Source organism: Giraffa tippelskirchi, chromosome 2 (assembly GCF_054371585.1).
Source record: "Giraffa tippelskirchi isolate mGirTip1 chromosome 2, T2T-mGirTip1v1.2.pri, whole genome shotgun sequence".
Taxonomy (NCBI): Eukaryota; Metazoa; Chordata; class Mammalia; order Artiodactyla; family Giraffidae; genus Giraffa; species Giraffa tippelskirchi.
The window spans coordinates 136344099-136358376 of record NC_137276.1 but is presented as its reverse complement, the minus strand read 5'-3'; the positions used below and the strand labels follow the sequence as shown (position 1 = coordinate 136358376).

Here is a 14278-nt window from a genome sequence, read left to right as displayed (position 1 = left end):
AAATAAAAATGAAAATTTCCTGCTGCTGCTGCTAAGTCGCTTCAGTTGTGTCCGACTCTGTGCAACCCCATAGACGGCAGCCCACCAGGCTCCGCTGTCCCTGGGATTCTCCAGGCAAGAATATTGGAGTGGGTTCCCATTTCCTTCTCCAGTGCATGAAAGTGAAAAGTGAAAGTGAAGTCGCTCAGTCATGTCTGACTCTTCGCGACCCCATGGGCTGCAGCCTACCAGGCTCCTCCGTCCATGGGGTTTCCCAGGCAAGAGTACTGGAGTGGGGTGCCATTGCCTTCTCTGGAAAACTTCCTGACTTTGCCACAAGTTACAGAAATCTTATATTCTGAGTTGATGCCAGTATATAAAGGAATTACTCTTTCTGTAAGACTTTTAAATTTGTGAATGTAGAAACATGATAGCTGTGAAATACATGTGTGTTTTGCAACAAGTCCATTGATTCTGCCCACCCACTACCAAAACCTACTGTTCCCCGACCCCAGCTTCCGAAATTAGGGATTAACCCTGATCACAGTTACACTATAAATATAACAAAAGAAATTGTCCTTGGTATTAGTTCAAGAATAATATGCTATGATTACTAACAAGACCAGCAAAATATTGGGATGATAATGTAGAATAGTAGTTTGGGTTATATTAATGGGTGTAAGAATGCTAATAAAGATATAAAAAATATTAATCACTTGCTGAATAGACTTTAATATTATAGTAATTATTACTGTTCTAAATAAAACATTAGAATTGGATGAAATATAAGCAGAGTAACCTGCTTTTTGCATAGTGTTCCAATAATAAATAACATTCTGACCAAAGGACTCAATATATTTTCCCCTGGATAAAGGTCACAAAACATATTTGTCTTTTAATACTCTTGCTCCACTGTGTAAATTATTGAGAATTCATACATTAGAAAATGTATTTTCTAAGTGCTGCTGAAAAATTTATGGAAATATTATTTACATTGCCAGTGATGGTGTAAGTTACTTCCAAAGATTATGTTTATAATCTACAAAGTTGGTTTATAAAAAAGAAAAAAATACAGGATGATGCCTTTAGTCATGGAATTTTTCATTTGTAACTGTCTTAACCATGTCTCTAATCTTAACCCTAACAATAACATTAATAATCTTATATAGGAAACATTAAAGGGAATGACGTATTCATCTAAATGAACAAAATAAATAAAACCAAGGACCAAACTGAAGCCTCTCTATCTTTCTATGGCTTATGTACATTAAATTACACTTTGAGTATACTTCCAGTAAGAAAAATAGTCTCTTTCTTTGCTGTATGGTAAGCATGTCTGACCCACACCTGTGTACTTTTTCTTTTCTCAATTGGGATCAATTAACCTCTAATACTATGGCAGCCAGATGTTGTTATAAGAGTTCAGCAAATGTTCGTAATCTCCTGAATTTTCTGAAGGGCATATACATTTTGTTAAAATTTTCTCATCTCATATTTCTGTGTTGGCAGAAGTCCAGTTCTTCTTAATAACATCTTTCATTTTTTTTATTTTAATGAGTTCTAAATTCCTTTAAATTGTGATTGAGATGTAGCACAGTAAGATAGAAGGTGTGGTTTTCTCCATAGATCTAGAAGTTTCTATTTTTATAGCTGAATTACTGTATTACTGTATATAGCTGAATTATATACTCTCTGACCTGTACTTCTACCGTTACTGTTTCTACCACTGGCTCACTTATGAAGATGGCAGATTTGTTATTCTTGATGGCTTTAAATAAAATATTGATTCCTTACAGGTAAAATATTTCCAAATTCTAGTTATTAAAATAAATCTTAGATATACTTTTTTAAAAAAAATAGGCACATTTTTGTCAGTTGTTTTTCTTTAGAATTATCTCTGAGTGCAAATAGATACAAAAAGGTCAGACTCTTAATTTATTTACAATTTCATTCCAGCAAAAATTGTTTTCAAAATTGATTTCTGAGACGTGTATTAAAATTGGTACCCTTTGGGACTTACCTTAGTCAGTTTTAATTGCTTAAATAATTACATACTGCATTAAGATTCTTCTTAGGGTACTAGCTACCTTCAAAGTAGATCTTAAAAAAAAAGACAAACTCAATAATCATTGACTGTTTATTACATAACAATTGCCTATAGCCACTCTTCTGAATTTTACATTTTTCTTTGAGTCCATAGAGTGGCAATAATGTTGTATGACATATATTCAGCCAAATCATAATTTTAATGATAATGGCCATAGCACTTCTTTAAAGAATCCAACATTTTACACAAAGGCAATTTGTATTAAGGGAATGCAAGATTATCTTGTAAATTATTTATATTTAATATATATGCATTTATCTAAGTCAAAACAATGATTCACTATATTAAAAATATACCTGTGCTATGAATATCTAAATTTGTGCCTTGAATATTCCCTTGGTCTTTATTAAAGAATCTTGTGAGCAATACCAAATGATATATATAGTTATGTTTTGTTAGTATAAATTTTGAAGGGGTTTTTCTTTGCCTACTATGAAAGAATCACACATATTGAAGAAACCAACTAAGTCAACCTTTGAAATAGATCACGACAAAATGGTGACTGCCCTGGTGCAGCAAAGTACTAACCTCACTCAGATCTCTGCTTCTGGAATTTTTCCACTGAAGTGCCCTATAAAGCAGCTGCGAGTGAACTCATATTTAGGAAAATTAGAAATGTACTCTCAGTTTTCTTTAAATCCTTTGTTTTTCCAAAAGATTTTGCATACTGATCTATTTTGTCTCCATATCTGTTTTAATAGATGAATGTACACACCATCAAATAAAACTGGATCATTAGGAAGTGGTACCATGTTTATCCTATGGGGTTTTTTTCTCTTACAAGGCACAGTGCAGTATTGTCCTAGAATTTAAGAAACATAGCATAATGGTTGGCCGTGGAGTAGATGATAAGATTGGTATGTTGAATTGTTCTGGAATTGACGGGGCTTACAGATTTTTGTTTTAGTTAATATTGAAATTAGCTTGCTTTTCCCTGAATGTAGACAAAATTAGGAAAATTAGGGAAGAATAACCCAAAGTGTTCTTTATAACACAAAGAAGGTAATTTAGGATTCACAAATGTAGGTAAAGCAAAATACATGATAATCTAAAGTTCATTTCCTCATAAATTCTGTTGCATGAATTTAACTGAGTTCAGGAGGCTAGTATTCTGTATCTTTTAAAGCATTCATTCAGAATTTTAAAAATGGTTGATTAATTTATTTTTTATTTTAGGCCAGATATCACAGAGACCTTCAACAGCAAATTTACCACTTTCCAACTCTGTGAAAAGAAGTTCGAGCTGCTTTTCTTCTTCTCATCCCCGGTCAAGAAGTGCAGTTGCTCAATCACTCTCTAAAGCTGCTTCTGAAATTTCAGAAATTGAATATATTGATGATACTGACCATGATGAGCCTTTCTTAGATGACACTGATGCTCAGCAGACCTTAGACAGTTTGGAAAAAGAATTAAATGAGCTGAGAAATCTTGCAGGTAATGCTATTTTTTTCACCATAAACAATATTAACTCTGCCTTCTGCCTGATTCTCCATATCATGCTCCAAGCAAACAAGCTTTTCCCTTTTCCTCTTTAAACCATCAACCTTTGTGTCTGTTTTCTTGACCATCCTCTGAGGTCACCCTGAAAATGTTATAGAACTTGTGTGTGCCCAGCCATATCAGTCCTTAGCTGATATAAGCCCTTAGCTCATATAATTCACAGTTAAAGTGAAGTCGCTCAGTCGTGTCCGACTCTTTGCGACCCCATGGACTGTAGCCTACCAGGCTTCTCAGTTCATGGAATTTTCCAGGCAAGAGTACTGGAGTGGGTTGCCATTTCCTTCTCCACAGTTAAGAGGTGGCTTAAGGTCCTTCATGTGGACAGAAAAAAAAATTTTTTTCTCCTTCCTACAAGCTCACTGAGTGACTAATCTCTTATAAAAGTGCTGCTGCCCAATATTCTTGGAGACAAGAGCTATTCCATCTGATCTTTTGAAGCAGTATTTCTCAAGTTTCAATGTGTACATAAATCCCCCAGGAGTGTTGTAATAATACAAGTGTATGTCTGGGGTGGGATGCAAGATTCTGCATTTTTACTAAGACTTCCCAATTTTGAGCCTTTTGTTTTCATTCATTTCTAGAAGTTTTGACTGTGGCATTCTTGAAAATGTCTGTTTTATCTTTAGAGTCCATCGACATGTTAGATTAATTTAGCAATTTTTTCCCTCTGCTCTTAGTAGGGATTTCTCCACTGTCTTCTGTCCCTGGATAATGTGCTAGTTAGTACTTTGGCACAGTTTCTCCATTTAACTTTTGTTTGGTTGAATTTAATTGTCAAATTTTTTCCCACTGGTAGAGCTTGTGGCAGCTCTATTACCTGAATCCTGTCATGTTGGAGAATGCCTGTTACCTTTGTATTTGAATGGCAAATTGACTGTGGGTATTCTCCTTGCGTTTGGGCTTCCCAGGTGGCTCAGTGGTAAAGAATCTGCCTACCAATCAAGGGACATGGGTTTGACCCTTGGATCAGGAAGATCCCTTGGAGAAGGAAATGGCAACCCACTCCAGTTTCTTGCCTGGGAAATCCCAAGGACAGAAGAGCCTGACAGGCTACATACAGTCCATGGGGTCGCAAAAGAGTTGGACATGACTTAGTGATTAAACAACAACAAAATCTCCTTGGGTCATTTTTCTTTTAAACCTTGTACGCACTGATTCATCCTTTCCTGGATCTGAATTCTGCTGTGAAGTAGTTCGAGGTTTCTCATTTTCACTTCACTCTCTTTTGCATGTGACATGCTTCTTTCTTGATTGGATGTTTGAAGAATTGTTTTTCTTAATATTTGAAATTCAGTTATTGGACCAGGATTGTATTTCAATATCAGTAATTCGGCATTTCTTAAAGCACAGAAGTTCCTCTTTGTTTTCAGAGAAATTTTCTGCTGTCGAATATTTTAATTGCTTTTCTGTTCCATTTGGCTTTTTGCGCTGAGAAACCTGTTTTGTTTATGTTGGATCTCTTTATGATGTTTACTTATGTTTCTTCAACTGTTTTAAGCAGTTTTTATGTTGCTTTTTATTTACTGTGATTATCTCAAGTTTGTCTCTTATATCAACATTTAAATTTTCAGCTGGTTATAGTCCATTCTTTATGGATTGACCCAATAAATTAGCTCTTTGCTGCTGCTAAGTCGCGTCAGTCGTCAGTTGTAGCTCTTTATAGGTATTCTTTTTTTTGGTAATTTTTACTTTGATGTAATTTAAACTTAGAGAATTGCAAGAATGCAAGAACAGTACAAGGAATTTCTATATACACTTCACCCATTTCATGACCTGTTTGTCTTTTACCTCATTTGCACGTGTGTACACACACACACACAAATACGACTCTTTTTCTGAACCGTTTGAGAGAATGTTACAAGAATCATGACCCTTTTCCAAAAATATATTTTAGTGTATTTCCTACAAGCAACAGCTTTTTCTTGTGTAACCATAGTACAGTGATCAAAATCAAGAAATTAAACGTTAATACATTGTAATTCTCTAACCTTCAGTACATATCTAATTTTTTTTAATTGTCTCAGTGATGTTCATTATAGCATGTTTTTTTCTGGTGCAAGGTGCAATCCAGGAACAAGTTTACTTTTCCTTTTTGATGTCTGACATGTTGCTGTTTGATCTTTTAAATTAGTTTTATTTTTTTTTTTAAATGTCATTCTTATTATTTATTCCATAACCAAGGACTTATGAGGGGATTTTCTTAGGATATTGATCTGTGATCTACCAGATTGCTCTTTCACTTAATCACTTTTTGTGTGCAGTGGATTCTTGGATTCCAGTTTGTTTGCTGTCGTTTCCTTGCGTCCTACTTGTTCACGTGTGTTGTGAGTGGCTTTGCTCATATCGTCTGTCTTTTCTGATATAATGAGACTGAATTCTCCCTAAAATCTATTCTTTCCTCTCTACTTGTGCTAGATGTGTCAGTCTTCTCTATGGAGCTACTGTTCGGGAGTTGGCTATTGGCTCTTTTCCGTATCCCGCTGGCTCAAAGGCACAGGGAGAATAGATGAAGGACCGAGGAGTTCAGCTTCTTTTATTGGAGGATCTGGGCTCTCTTGCTGTTTTCTGGATTTTATTGAATGCCAAACTTCATTGGACCTGATTTCAAGTGTGTTTTGTCTCTGTCAGGACACCTGTGGGTGTGCGATTTTCTTGCCTCCGCTAAGATATTATGGTGGATGTTCAGGGCTTAAAAATATTTTCAACATTTTCTCCTTGCTTTCCCCTTACCCACTTTTTTCCCCAATTTCTTATGGCACTGGTAAGACTTGTGAGCACCTTAGATGACTCTCCTTTTCCTGTTACTAGTTTGTGTGCATATTGAGTGGGAAGGAGAAAGGCTATGGACAGCAGTAGGCCCTCAGCTGTACCTGAATGAATCTTCTGTTTATTCCTTTGGTTGTCCCTTGTCAAGGTTTATTATGTGAATTTGTATCTCTTCCTTTGGTTCTATTTATGATTTTATTTTTTATTTTTCTCCCTTTCCTATTCATTTCATTAGGGATTGGGGAAGAAGAAATTGTGATTCATCTTTACCTATCATTCTCTTGCCCGACTCTGCATTTCTAAAAATCAAATATAAATATACTTGGAGGTAATTCTCATGTTAAAAGTCATTTCTAGGGACTTCCCTGGAGGTTCAGTGGTTAAGACTTTGCCTTCCAATGAAGAGGGTAGAGGGTTCAATCCTGGTTGTGGAGCTAAGATCACACATGCCTAGTGGCCAAGAAACAAAACAAAACTAGAGACAATATTGTAACAAATTTCATAAAGACTTTAAAAAATGGGTCACATAAAAATTTCTTTAAAAAATTAATTCTAAAATGAAGCTTATCAGATCTGAACCAGATCAAAAGGATAGTAATACAATTTTTAATCAGAAGATGAAGGTTGTCTTATTTGGTAAATTGATCAATTTCATTATTTACAAATGAAATACTTTACAAACAGTAGTTTTGGGTTGTTTGTCTCTAACCTCTCAGCTTTCTTATTTCCTTTATCAGGTTTGTCCTTATGTGCTTCACCTTTCCCCGTCACTCATTTCCTCATACACCCACACCAATATTTTCACCAGAATACATAACTTTTCATACATTAAAAGCAAGTACACACTACATAGCCTGTGAACTACCAGAGTCTTTTGATGGGTCAGGAGTAGAATGTAATCACTTATATAAGGTCCAACGAGGAATGGCTCTCTATCTATTTGGGAAGATTGGCCTTGGATGAATGCACAGCTTTGGAGATATTCACCTGGAGCTGAGGAAAAAGAGGACTGCACATCAGCCAAATTGTTCCAACAGTCAGGGAGGTGACAGCTGCAGTGGTGCAATCAGGCTTTATTCTAGAAAATTCATTGATTCTGCACAGACTTTTATATTCTGTTCAGCATCAATGGGTAGAAAAATTCCATCCACATGTCACTACTCATGATGAGTTCTGAAACAACTCTCAATGAAGTCTGGTCTCACACAGATACAGCTACACAACTGTGCTCATACAAATGTAAATGGGTGTGCATTCCCATGAAAGCTGCCTTTTTTTAAGCCACAAACCTTATGACTAATTTTATGTCAGCTCTAGGATACCTCCACTTCCTCCAAGTTCTAGGAAAAGAGCCCTGCCAAAGAGTCTGGAGAGACAAGATAGGAAATAAATACACTGAGTAGTGTTTCTCCTTTAACTCCAATTGCTGAGGCTGACAATAGAGTCGTTTCAGAAGGAGACGAGGCCAGTGGGAGCTGAGGATATCTGTGTGTGTGTGTGTGTGTGTGTGTGTGTGTGCAGGCTGAATCAGGAAACAAGGAGCAGCAAAGCAGGGTGGTTGAGAGCCAGGCTCTAGGGCCAGGGATTTGGCTCTGAAACGTGGAGCTGCAAATTCCCAGCTTTGTGACAATAGACAAATTATTATACTTTCTTAATTTCTCTCTCTATCAGTTTCCATGTATGAAAGATGAGTATGATCATAGGCCCAATCATAAATTGTTCAGTGATTGACTTTGAGTATATATTAAATACTGTATTTATAAAAATTTTGCACATACACACACACATGCACTTTAACATTAAAGTGCTTAGCACATAGTCTGTCCTGAAAACACTGTTAAATTATATAAGAAACCAGTGTGCAGTGATTTTGACATACAGTAAGCTAAGGTGCTCTGGCAAGTCCAACTTTTAGTCAAAAACATATAAAATCTGTTTCTATTCTAGAACCAAGTTTTCTTCTGGGCCACTTTGAGAATTATAGTTAGCTCTAGTTCATGCTCTATGATTATTCCTCTACAAGTACCTTTGTAAATAACACTAAATTCTGCTTATGCTTTAGTCTCTCAGTCATGTCCGACCCTTTGTGACCTTTGAACTGTAGTCCGCCAGGCTCCTCTGTCCATGGTAGTCTCCAGGCAAGAATACTGGTGCTGCTGCTGCTGCTGCAAACCCATGTCCATTGAGCCGGTGATGCCATCCAGACATCTCATCCTCTGTCGTCCCCTTCTCCTCCTGCCCTCAATCTTACCCAGCATCAGGATCTTTTCAAATGAGTCAGTTCTTCGCATCAGGTGGTCAAAGTTTTGGAGTTTCAGCTTCAGCATCAGTCCTTCCAGTGAATACTCAGGACTGATTTACTTTAGGATTGACTGGTTAGATCTCCTTGGAGTCCAAGGTACTCTCAGGAGTCTTTTCCAACACCACATTTCAAAAGCAACAATTCTTCAGTGCTCAGCTTTCTTTATAGTCCAACTCTCACATCCATACATGACTACTGGAAAAACCATAGCTTTGGCTAGATGCACCTTTGTTGGCAAAGTAAGGTCTTTGCTTTTTAATATGCTGTCTAGGTTGATCATAACTTTTCTTCCAAGGAGCAAGCGTCTTTTTATTTCATGGCTGCAGTCACCATCTGCAGTGATTTTGGAGCCCAAGAAAATAAAGTCTGTCACTGTTCCCACTGTTTCCCTATTTATTTGCCATGAAGTGATGGGACCAGATGCCATGATCTTAGTTACCTTGCAGGAGGGATATTCTAAGTTCATTTTTGTAGGGGAATCTCTGCTTGCTCCCAAACTTCAAATTAATACTACCCACCCCCAATTATCTTCAGTCAGGGGTTTAATACATGCAGGCTGGTGTTTGGTCCTTCTGATCCTGTCATTTTCATTAAAGTGAAGGGAGGAATGTGTGCTAAGTTGCTTCAGTTGTGTCCGACTCTTTGAGACCCTGTGGACCATAGCCTGCCAGGCTCTTCTGTCCAAAGTTTTATCCAGACAAGAATACTGGAGTGGATTGCCATGCCCTCCTCTAGGAGATCTTCCCCACCCTGGGATAGAACTCCCCTCTCTTACATCTCCTGCATTAGCAGGTGGGTTCTTTACCACTCGCACCACCTGGGTAACCCCAGGAATAACAGCCAGTAATTTTAATAGTTTTAAAAGTCACCATAGCATAACCTCATGTAGAAGTTAGATGGCTCTGACAACATTATGTCTAATGTATAATCGTATTTACTTCTATTCTTGATATTTTGGTAGTTCATGTAAGAAGGTTTTGCTTACACATTTGCTTATTGAACTTACACTATTTGTCCTTACTCAGGCTGAATCACAGACCAACTTCAGGAAAAAGAAGATTTAAGGCTTTTCCCCGTTCACATACACATGGTTATTATCTACCCAAATAAAGCAAGGTAGTCTAAAAGAAAGAGTAGCTTTTCCAAAACTAACCTTTGCCTCAGACTGTGTGGGGGCAAACCTTTTCTTTCTTTCTTTTTTTTTTTTTTAAATAAATTTATTTATTTTAGTTGGGGGCTAAACCTTTTATTTCTTAGAAGACAAAAAGATATAATAAAGTGTTTAACATTCAGGCAAGTTGAGGAGTTGCATAATATCGTAACTTTAAAAAAGATTGCTTGTATTTCCTTGGAACTTTGTAAATGTTCAGAGCATTTGGCTCTTAAGTATAGTGTATGTTAAAAATCAATGTGGCTAGGCAAAATAAGTCAGATTACTGTTTAGTTGCTAAGTTGTGTCCAACTCCTTTGAGACCACGTGTAGTGTAGCCCACCAGGCTCCTCTGTCCATGGAATTTTCCAGGCAAGAATACTGGAGTGCGTTGTAATTTCCTACTCTAAGGATTGAACCCCAGTCTCTTGAGACTCCTGCATTGTAGGGAGATTCTTTACCACTGAGCCACATGGGAAGCCCCTATCCTTGTACTGCTTGAAGTTTACTGAGTATATATGCTCTGTATTTGTTTCTTGAATTTATGTGTTGACAGTGCATGAAATAAAATATTTCAGATTCTTCAGAAAAGCTTTACAGCCTAACCTCAGAAGAGTTACCAGCCTTCAACAACCATTTGCTGAATATAAGTCAGACTACCCTAGATTTCCTTAAGACCTCATGTGTGAGGGGTCTCTGTGGATTTGAGGAACAGAGGTAGGTTAAATATGCTGCTTATATGTACAAAGAGTGCATAGTTAAATTTTTGACAACCCCCAACTAGTTACCTTTACTACATAAATAAAGATTGTGCTCATGTGTGTGCTTATATGGCTATTCTTTATAAAATGTTTAGGTGCTTTGTTGACCTATTATCAGGATTTAGTGAAAGGCTTATGAAGTTGTTGCTTCAATGTGAAGAGATAATTCTCTGCTGCACAATGTGTGTCAGGAAAATGAAAAGACATTTGGAATTTAATAATCCTTCAGCATTTCTTCTTATATTGAAAAACAGTTGGCTTACTTGCCTTCATTAACTTACTGAATTTCAATACTTTGCATTCATAGACTTTTACTCAATGTGAATTAAGCTTTTAGAATAGAATATTGAGAAGTCTTCTTCTTGAAATCAAGTCTAGATTGTTAATGATATCATTTTAAATCTATGTGACTTCATTCTTCCCTTACACAAGATAAGAGCGTTTAGAGATGGTGATCAGTTTATAAGGAACATTGGTAAAACTAATAAATCTTCAGAACAGTAGTCTATCATGTCAAGTTGTTATGGTCATATTGAATTCCCTGAAAAAGGAAGAGTGATTCTTCTAAACAGACTGAGAAAAAAGTAAAATAAAATCCCCTTGAATTGTAAATTCGTTTGGTTTGTTGAAGTCTAATATTGTAGTAAAAAGGAATCAAGAGTTCATATTCTGTCTTTCTGAAGGAGAAAATCATTTATCTGTGGTCCAAGGATTTTTCCATTTCTGACACCACTTACATTTTTTTTTAAATGGGATCAGTATAAAGTTGTTAGTTTTTTCCCTAAAGATAAACCAAAGTAACTAAACCAACTTCATAAAAAGAAGGATATTTAAGACTAAATATAAGGGGATTATATTAATAGAATAAAGCACAGTTCTTTAAAATTAAAAATTTCATGAAAAAGTTATTACCTTGTCCTTTTCTCTATTTAGACCAGTGAGAAGCTTTTTTGTTTTTGTTTTTAATCACATTTAAGATCTGAACTGGACCACAGAGAAGAGTTTACGAAATGCTGGTTTAGCCTGTTTGGGGCATAAAATCCAAAGAAGAGTTCTATCCATTACAGGGTGAAATATTTTATATCATTTAGCAGTGTACATGGGCTGAAATTTTTAACAACTTGGACCAAAATATCTGAACTATGCGGACTCCTCTCTGTGCCCCCATACTACTTCTTACCCCAAGCCTCAGACAGCAACACACTAGAGTTTCCATGAGTTCTTTTTCACCATAAGGTGCAACAAAATAAAAGAACTACATAACTGGTGTCATTAATTTTGGCTTTGTCATATCTAGACTGGCTATCCACATGGTCCTAATTTACTGTACACAAAAGAAGTGATTTATCTGGCAGCCTAGTCATTGGGATTCTGTTAAACAACCAACGTAATGATGAATGTTCTTAACAAGAACCTGGAGGCTCTGCAAGTTTCTGAAGTACCTTCTGAAGTATCATCAGTGAAAGATGCAACCAGAGACCATGAAATCTTCTCTCCTTGGTTCCACTGTGGCTTTATCTCTTGAGAGAGGGAGAATGATGAGAATCACAGAGGCTTGGTTTATCGGGCACATTGAAAATTGTGGTTGCAGTCTGAAACAGTCCCCCTCATGTCTGCCTGCCTCCAATAACTTCAGTGTGTGTAGTATTGATCAGAAGATAAATGAAGAGTTGAAACCTGGTTCTGTATATTGTGTATTGACCTTTTAATGTATTTCCAGCTCTTCTGAAAAGGATACTGGAATCCAGTCTTTGCTGACAGTTTCAGAAAGCAGTACGGACGAGGAGGAAGAAGATTTTCTTGACAAGCAACATGTCATTACACTCCCGTGGTCAAAGAGTACCTAGTGATCAGTCATTACTTTTTCCATTTTGTACCCAGAGTAAAGCAAACCTGGAAAAATTTATCAAGTGATTACCTGTCCGGGTGATAGAGATTTTTGATTATTGTCTCTGATATTTCAAGGTTTACAGACAAATAAAAATTAGTGAAATTATAAGTTTAAGGGCTTTTTCTTCCAAATTGCAGATTATATTAGCAACATTCAATGGAATTTTAAAAATAAGTTGTAACTGTGTCTCTAAGAACTTATCAAAAGGTAGTACATGATTATCTTTTTAAAATTAATTTATTTTTATTGAAGTATAGTTGATGTACAATGTTATGTAAGTTAGTACATGCTTATCTTTAAAGTAATATTTAATTGTTAAATTATATTTTAAATAATTATATCACCAATGTACATTTGATGGCCTAGTTATACTCGGCAGTATCACTGAGACTGGAATCCATTTTTTACTTTGTTTGATTAGTTGTTTTTTTTTTTCTTTTTAGGGTTTTTGACATTTATAGGCATTTTGGTAGCATCAAAAGTTGCTGCTAGAAGAGAAAAAGAGGACCTGAAATGAAATGACATGCTACTTGCCATTCTCTGTTATGGTAAAACACTGGAAAGATCCCTTAAGTATCTTATTTTGGGAGGGCCAGTGTGATGGTTCATTTTATGTAGCAACTTGGCCAGGCTCAAGTACTCAGATATTGGTCGCACTTTATTTTAGATGTTTCTATAAAGGTATTTTTCAGGTGAGGTTAACATTTAAATCAACAGACTTTGAGTAAAGCAGATTACTGTCCATTGTAGACTGAGGTCCTCTAAGGAAGAGAGAATTCTGTCTTCAGACTGCCTTCAGGTGAAGCTCAAACATCAACCCTTGCCTGGTCCCAAGCTTAGCTGTCTGCCCTGTAGATTTTGAATTTGCTAGCCATCACAACTGGTTCTGTTCCTCTGGAGAAGTACAAACTGTGTTTCCCTGACTAGTACAAACACAATCAGTATGGAGGATTGTTGTGATAGGCTAAAAAAACCCCACAAAAACTACATTTCAAAGTATTTTGCTAGTCCTGAGTGGTAGTGGACCTTGGGGTCGGTTTGTATTCAAGGTTTCACATAATTTTATAATGCAAGAGCTTAAAAGGGGACAGAAGATGAAAGGAGGATAGTTTTATGGATGTCACTTTGCAATGTCTTCAGATAGTTTCTCCTTAAGGCATTTGTTGACTTACCAGAGAAACATCCCTACAGGTTGGCATAACCATTATGCCATCACCACAGCATAGTTATATCTCAGGATTCAAACTCTTTTTAATCTGGATAGTATTCTAAGATTCTAAATTCTGAGATTCTGGGTAGACCCCATATAGACTGATGGTTACTTAGCGTAAATCTATCTTTGATACTTTTTTCATGGCATCAATAAATTGTACTGGCATTCACACACATCATGTGCTTACAGGGTAGAAAAGGATGATAAAGAGATCTATCAGCATTTCTATGTCTTTTAGCATACAAATGCCATTTATAAAAAATGATTTACATAAGTGAACACGAAGTAATCAGGAAAGCCAATCATACTATCAGAATATAATTTTTCAAAATAAATAACTTAAAGAATGTGAGTCCTCAGTATTGTTATTGTTCTCTTAGCACTTCTTCCACCACAATCCCAAAGAGAGACAACAGTGAGTCACCCTTGAATCTTGATCATTTGTGTCAAAAGCCCTTGTGGTGTCTTACCCTGAGGCTGAATTTTAGTATCTGTAGTTAAAATGGGGATTTCTTCTTCATCTGTTCAGATAGGAAGAGCTGCTATTTTTCTTTTCAGTGTGTCTGCTCAGGTTTAAAGTTTCTCAGCTTTTCTTCTCCTCCTTTGCTC

At 36.3% G+C, this 14278-nt stretch overlaps 1 protein-coding gene across 33 annotated transcripts in view; it reads left to right on the top strand.

Annotated features, from left to right (window-relative positions):
* The window catches only part of ZBBX (zinc finger B-box domain containing), a 116380-nt gene extending 103816 nt beyond the window's left edge, over nucleotides 1-12564 (top strand). For 21 of the 33 annotated variants that reach the window (XM_081532476.1, XM_081532456.1, XM_081532430.1 and 18 more), the window contains 3 exons: nucleotides 3263-3520; nucleotides 10383-10521; nucleotides 12286-12564. In XM_081532476.1, the coding sequence (XP_081388602.1) occupies nucleotides 3263-3520; nucleotides 10383-10521; nucleotides 12286-12412 (524 nt within the window). In that variant the 3' untranslated portion in view covers nucleotides 12413-12564. Of the gene's footprint in view, nucleotides 1-3262; nucleotides 3521-10360; nucleotides 10522-11862 lie in introns of all 33 variants that reach the window. The other 12 variants (XM_081532534.1, XM_081532543.1, XM_081532524.1 and 9 more) reach the window with 2 other exon arrangements.
* The last annotated feature ends 1714 nt before the right edge of the window (nucleotides 12565-14278 follow it).